This window comes from Prunus dulcis, chromosome 8 (genome assembly GCF_902201215.1).
Source record: "Prunus dulcis chromosome 8, ALMONDv2, whole genome shotgun sequence".
NCBI lineage: Eukaryota > Viridiplantae > Streptophyta > Magnoliopsida > Rosales > Rosaceae > Prunus > Prunus dulcis.
Genome location: NC_047657.1, coordinates 19,066,848 through 19,074,441, shown reverse-complemented (window position 1 = coordinate 19,074,441; position 7,594 = coordinate 19,066,848). Strand labels below are relative to the sequence as shown.

At 35.5% G+C, this 7,594-nt stretch overlaps 1 protein-coding gene across 1 annotated transcript; it reads right to left on the bottom strand.

Annotated features, from left to right (window-relative positions):
- Positions 1 to 548: 548 nt before the first annotated feature.
- LOC117612097 (aluminum-activated malate transporter 8-like) lies at positions 549 to 2,626 on the bottom strand. The gene is made up of 6 exons (XM_034340832.1): positions 2,338 to 2,626; positions 2,106 to 2,252; positions 1,479 to 1,751; positions 1,269 to 1,384; positions 989 to 1,132; positions 549 to 875 (listed from the first exon to the last, which is right to left on the bottom strand). The coding sequence occupies exons 1-6, from the start codon at positions 2,624 to 2,626 to the stop codon at positions 549 to 551; spliced, it is 1,296 nt and encodes a 431-aa protein (XP_034196723.1).
- Between the last annotated feature and the right edge of the window lie 4,968 nt (positions 2,627 to 7,594).

Sequence of the window (7,594 nt, the reverse complement as noted above, 5' to 3'; positions counted from 1 at the left end):
TGTGTCATATTTTTCCTTTTTTACGACGGTTTGTTTAGAGAGTTGGTCGTCTATTCTCATCCTCGACTGCTTTTTTAGATCTTTTTGCAGTACAAAGACGTCGTTTTGTATTTGTTGATGACGTTGTATATTTTAACAACGACGGTGATTTTGCGTCGTGGTTTATGAGGGAAAAGATGACGGTAGATTCCACGACCATTGAAAAACCGAATACACGACGGTGGTTTACCGTCGTCTTTTTGCTTTTTTGTAGTAGTGCATGTTCATTGATTTTGTAGGACACCATTAGATGTCTAAATAGTTTCTAATTTGCTTAATTTTTTTGCAAGGATATGATTTACAAATAAAGACTTTAAAATATATATATATATTATAGCTAATTATACATCTTATATATATATATATATATATATATATATATATTATAGCTAATTATACATCTTCTCCCAAGTCTCCCATATTTTCAGATCACAGGTGTAGAATTTTTCCAGGCCCAAAATTGGCAAATACCACAGTGAAGAAAATTAAGTCTATATATATAGCTATAGCTATTTAGAATGAAAGCCAGCAAGCTCTCCAAGTTCTTCAACCTCCTTTGCCAATTCTTCCACTTTCTCAAGCATCTCTGTCAACAAGAACACAAAGCTTGCAATTGCAAGTCCTTCAACATTCTCTAGAGGTCCAAAGTTGGAAACTGGAGACACCATGGAGCTCAGCTCCAGTCTCATTGACTTCAACTTGGGCAATATCACATTCTCTTGAGGGCACCTTCTCATCTTCATTAGGCTCTCTCCAAGCTCTCTCAGGCTCCATGCAAGTGACAACCCTACAGCTTCACTTGGCTCTTTCACTGACTGCCTCAGGCTCGACGAGGGCTAATCACAACAATTTTGAAGCAATAAATAAATTAACCAAAACCAGCTATGAACTTTTTTGTTTGAAGAAGAAAAAGGAACCAAAATTTAATATTACATACGTATATATGTACCTGTCTAGGAGATTGAAGGGAGCCTTTGAGGGAAAGGACCATGGTAGCTAGCTCTCTAAGAAGCTCTCCAACTTGTAGGTACTTATTCCATGGGTAGTAGAAACCAAATTTTCCATGCCATGGTTCCCATTTCGCAAAATTCGCCTGTCGATAAACATAATTAAATGCCATTTTTGCTTGAGATAATTGATGAAATGAGCATGAAATTAAGTTCAACAATTTTGAGTGTGACTTTAAAAAAAGAAGTATTATATATATATATATATATATATATATATACCAGAGACTCATCCTTTGACTTTGAGTGCAACACTGATTTGCAACTTCTGGAAATGGAACTAGGCTGGTCATCCTTCAAATTTTCTTTGTCCAATCTAAAATAACTCTGCAAGAATCCTACAAATTGTTGAACAAGATCATGATTAATCTCAATTAGATTATGGTTCGTCGTGTAATTTAACGCCAGATTGTTTTTCTCCAAATTACTTACCTTCAATTGAGTCTGCAAGGTCTTGGAACTTATGAGCTGTAGAGAGGTGAAGCTCATCACTGGCCCATGTGGGGAACACCAGCAAGCTTATGAAGATGCAAACGGCAAATCCCATGCAGATGGTTGAAAGGCGCTCGCGAGCTAATTCCAACACATTTTCAGCACGTAAACCAGACACAACCACCAGATTGAAGGTGAGGATGAAGATCATGGCTCCATAGTCATATCTTTTCTTAATCCTTGGGACCAATCTAGAATATGTTGCAGCTCCGCCTGAAATATATTTTAGGTAAAATATATTGACAATTTGCACTCTCTAGTCTCTACAATTAGCCCAATTTTTCTACCAATTAATTTCCTTAAATTATTTTTTTCCAATATGATTAAGTTCGTCATCATCAACCATTTAAAATCTGTATAATGCATGCCACGTGGTGTGTAATGCGCCACGATCTTCTATTGTACAGAAAGTTGAAGTTCCAAATTCCTTGGGACCAACTTGTAGAATAGGGGCCATGCATTATAAATATAAAGAGTGTTTTGCTACGAATAAATGAAAAACTTATGTTTATTTCATTTGAACATTTTTTTTATTTAAAAAATAAACCTAATAAATATAAATCTTACCGAAGATAAACACAGAAAAACCAACAATTATGGCGTTGCCCTTGCCCATTCCACCAACTTCTTGAGCAAAAGTTGCAGCTGAGAACCCCATAACACCTCCTAATATTGTTCCCAATCCACGATTTAAACCCTTACTAAGTGTAGCACCTGAAAAATGTTACCCAACTAATTATTAGTTAATCCACACAAAAAAGTTTTAAGGTTAGAGAAACTAATGAAGTAGCGGTCGAACCTGCGTAGAACTCAAAGATGACGACGACCGTCATTATAGCCCACATGGCATTATCTCCAACTTGCTCATAGAGAGGGTCAAGAAGATAGAGAAGTGAGACCAAAACCAGTGCAGTTGCAACCTTGACGCTGTGAAGCAGCTTTCTCATATCCTGCTGCCTTTTCTGAAGTTGTCTAAGATTGGAAACAATGGTGGCAAAAATAGAAAGTTTGGGCTCCTCTTTCTCTCCAATATTTTTAGGAAGAGCAAGCTCAACATCTGCTGGAACAGATATCACGATCGAACCCATTAGAGAACTAAGAAAAATAAATACTCTGTCTTAGTTTTTTTTTTTCTTCTTGTTTGAGCTAGACTGATCAATACAAATCACTCACTTTGTTGTTGTGAAATTTGTCAGGGAGAAATTGGCTTTATATATAAATGACCCTCTCATGAAAAGTAGCCAAAGTGGGAACCTAAATAGTCGTACACCTACGACCTTAAGTGGACAGTGGACTTCGCTATAGCAAAGGGGATTTTCCTTTGCACTTCAATTTAAAAGACAATGCCGTAAAAATTGTGACATGCATGCCTAAAAAAGCAACATATATGCATGGTGTATGTGCGCATTTATCTGAAATAGGTTATGCATTTGATCAATGAACTTATAGTGACCCAAGTGGAACACGGCTGCATAATTGTCTTTTCGCAAATGTGCATACTCCCCACCGTTGATCAATCACACAAAGTCATTGTGGGTTGATCACCAAACTTTATCATGATCACTTTGAACATGTTATTAGTGCATGCTCACAACTCACAAACATGCACGGTTGCAGTGTCATGTCATGCAAGGTTGATCAACAACAGATGGTCCTTAAGCTCACAATCCAATCAAGCTATATATGAATGGTTATTCATCGTTATATCTAAAATCGATGCTGTTTGTGAATGACCGTAATTAACTCATATATATATATTTTTAAATGCATTTGTCAAGTTAGGTTGGAATTAGAAAACATGCGGCTTTTGTGATGAAGTAAAATACCATAAATTAGGGAATTTTGTAATCAAATCAATTCTATTTCAAAAAGCTATCTGAAAACGAGTCAAAAGGAAAGATATGCTAATGGGAAAATCTAGAATATCTGGATTATAAAATGAGATAAAAACATACGCTTGAAACAATGACCTCTAAGTCGCTAGTGATGATTAAACACAAAATGACACCATGTCTTACTCATAGTGGACATGCCACTTTCAATATTGTCTACAATTACTTCTATGCCATTTTTTCGGTAAACATCTTTTATCTTAATTTTATTGGCCTCCCATAAACAATTTTTGATGTCTTTTACGTGATCATGTTGGCTACTTCTCAGATTTTTTTTTTTTTTCTTCTTTTCAAAATGGAAATATTATATCTTATCTTAATGCTTGTCCAAAAAAAATATATATCTGATCTTAATGTTTGTCCAAAAAAAATATATATCTGATCTTAATGTTTGTCCAACAAACTTGGTAAAAAAAAAGAAGAAGGGTGAACCAATAGAATTGTGAATCGATTGGGAGCTTAATTTCGAAGTTAAGTTAAGAAATTAAGTGCCTAATTTTAGCTAGACAGCATGAACATGACCTAATTCAGCTCTGATGACAAAGCTTGGCGTATATAGCTTAACAATTTGCTTACGCACTTTGTGCTTTCTAGCTAGCTAGCTACCAATTTTTAATCTACAAATCCGTTTAATTAGTGGATAAATTAGCATCAGTCCTGATCAAATGAATGCGTAAACGGTTGTGTGATCTTGTTAAATGGATCTTTCACTTAACAAAAACCGTGTATTGACTAATCATATATAGCCAGGTCCAGTCCCTTCGCCACAAGTACGTACCTCCACCCTATCAACATCTATAAGCTAACAACGCTTTATTATGAACAATTAAGTATATCATGAGATGACGTTGTGGAGCGAATCTAAAGGAGTCGTTTTAACTCTGCGTTTTTGTATATATTGGTTTTTTCTTTTCTCTTTTCTTAATAGAAACATCAACTTTTCATTAAACTGTGGACAAAACAGAAACATCTTGTTCCACGGGTTCATAGAACCACTCAGTTTCTCTTGGACTACAAGCATACTTCGATCGAGTTCTCAAGATTCAAAGCGAATTTTGCTAACTGGTGTGGACTAGGCCACATTACATTTGCTTGGCTAAAAATGGCAAAGACTTGAGATTTCCTCCATCAAATTCCTTTCTGGTCCAGCACTAATGGGAGTGCCATAATAAGAGCAAAGATGAGAAAATTTTCAAACTCAATTGAAAGTTGAACCAAAGTGTTCTACCTATATCGTGCTTAAAAATGGCAGATATATAATATTTTGGCTCGGGATAAACTCTAACTCAAGTGACATTCAAATTGACAACGAACACATTATAATACAATTAATTGTTAATTCAGTATTGGGATAGCATGGCACTAACTAATCTCGTCGTTTTTTGAAACACTAATTTTTTGTTGTTGAAGAAGTTCGAACTTTCCTTGGAAAAATGATGCGCCAGTTGTAACCTTTGTTCAAGTAGTACGTACGATTATTGTCCGTACCTTTCACAAAAGGTTCTTCTGGCTAATGGACACGAATCCAACGCGGGATTGAGTATTCATATTCATGAATGATGATTCCCACTAGCACTAGCTAGGTAATACTAATACTCCCATTAAGTTATTATTATTATTTAAAAGATGATCGTGTCGATTGGAAAGGACCAACCTACCTCAAACTAACGACACTTTCTACATGGGATTGAGTGCTTTATGAATAAGGACATTTTCAATATTTGGATGCAAATTCATGTGTTTACTAATACATGAGTCTCCTGTATGTTTTTTCTAAAGAGAATATCCTCAATATATTATTGAAGAGAGGTAACTAATATAAAAATGAGACTAAGGTTTAGAGGATTAGGCGAGCATCCCTACACATAAAGGTTCAATCATTGAACTAACCAAGTAGCCTACCCCTTCGACATAGAGATTAGAGGGAACTTACCCCGAATTCCCCAAATAGCCTACCTTCCTTGACTATCCCATTCTCAATTTTAATTTCCCTTTCTAAATTCCCCAATTCATAATTTCTTAATTAATATTTGAAATTCAGAAGTTATATGATGGGGAAATGGACAGATGACATATACCTACCACCAACCAAATTACTTGGTATATTTTCCAGTCCGTGCCACGGAAAGCATCAGCCGTACGTTAATCTGATTTTTGTGTACACAATTAGTTAGACTCTCGTCCCTTTCTTTTGCCTTTTGCTTTGATTTACTCGTTTACTATTTTGGACCCACTGACGTGTCATCCTACTTAGTTGATGCACCGTCGACCGTCTGATACTCTCCCCTGTATTCCAAAATCTCTCTTCTTTTTTCCTATGTTGATGATTAAAATAAAATTACAATGAGGGAGGATGCTAATCCCTATTGCCATAAACTTCATTAATCCAAAGCAATACTATTATGCAGATCATGTACAACATTAAACTTTCATTTAGTTGATGATTGTAATCGGGATTAGGTTTGAAGCTCATCTCTCTTTTTTTTTTTTAAATCAATAAAGTTACCTCGTACCGTTGAAGTTATCTCTTAAAAAATAAAATTCTTCAAACTTCTTTGCTGGTATGCAAGTTATAATAGACATCATCGTGTCCATTTGTCGGTTAAAAGGGAAAAAGATGTTTTACTGAGATAGTGTGGGTAGGTTTGCATTTTCGTACCCAAAGATATTAGTTTGACAAAATGTGTAGTCAAGATTAATTAGCATGTCTATTTTAGGTTAATAAAATATTATAAATTGAAAATCAGAACCATAATGATTGATGGTAAGAAACAATCACTTGGTGAAGCAAAACAACACTACGAAAATGCAGTAGTGCTAAAAACATATAGGTAACATACCACTTATCATAATTCATGGTAAGCATTGCTTACCAAAAGAAAATAAAAATAAAAATATCATATTCAGATATTGAGATTTATTGATTTAATGACATAAATAATTAATAATTAGTATTTTTATCGGGATTTGATTTTCTCACTCATGTTTTGTCCACTTACACTGAACAAAAACGAAGTGGAAAAATCAGCACCCTTTTTAGTCGGGTATCACTAACTATATTGGAGAAAGAAAAAATGTGCATATCAGATGTTTTATCAAAACATAATGATAAAGGCAACAACAGATACATGGCGTATCATTCTTTCCAACTCCACCAAAACTTTCAAACGCAAACTGCCAAAAAAATTAGTGAAGAAAACCATCTTAATTATTATTTTGAATTACTAAAGCATCCCTACCCTAGAAGCAATATGATTTGTTCTTGTTTTTGTTTTTCCAAAGTAAATGGAGTATAAATTAATAAATTAGCCCATTAGCCCATTCCAATGCAAAATGTGCGCGGGCCATGAAGTTTGGTCGAGCAGTGTCCTCAGATAAATTGATGAGGTTGTGGGGTGTATAGTATAGGTCTAGAAGGACAGGATAGGATAGGACAGCAACATTTGGGTCACAAAGTCTAAAAACTGCAATTAGAGGACAAATTTATGACTTAAGTGGAGAGTCCACCAATAAAACATATCCTGCCTTTTGGGTGCTTTTTCCACAGAAAAATAGTGTATTCCTTTGTCTCGTTCTGCACCAAAATTTTATTATATGTTTGTTTGTCCCTTGGAACTTTTCTTTACTTATTTAATGAAACAGTGAAGATCCACATTTCCAGAGCCCAGGTTCGGCATGAGGCCAAGAGGCCAATTGGGGTCAAAAGGGGTTTTTGGGCTGGCCCAGAAAGAGTGAAATTTGGCTTCGGCCTGACCAGCAATTCGACAAGGCTAAATTCGGCCCAATTGTAGATAAATAATATGTGTCTCTATTTAAAAAAAAAAAAATACAAGTGATGGTCTAAGAGGAAGGGATTCTCTCACACACACACTGGTCTACAAGTCAAGACCATTTTTCATTAAGCTAGACTTCATTAGCCTTACGGTTGTTCCGAAAGATTACTCAAGATGACGAATGGTGTGAATTGGGACAAATGTAGGATTGGTAGAAGACGACCCGTTTTGTGGGTATCTCAATCTGTCTGACCCTTCATGGACCACAACCGATCCATGACCTTTTATGGCCTGTCGTTTCTCCATAGAGCTTGAAAGCTTGAAGTGAACTGAACCGGTCTTGATTCAGATTCTAATGGGCAAGCGAAAAAATTGTTGTTCTTGATTAGGT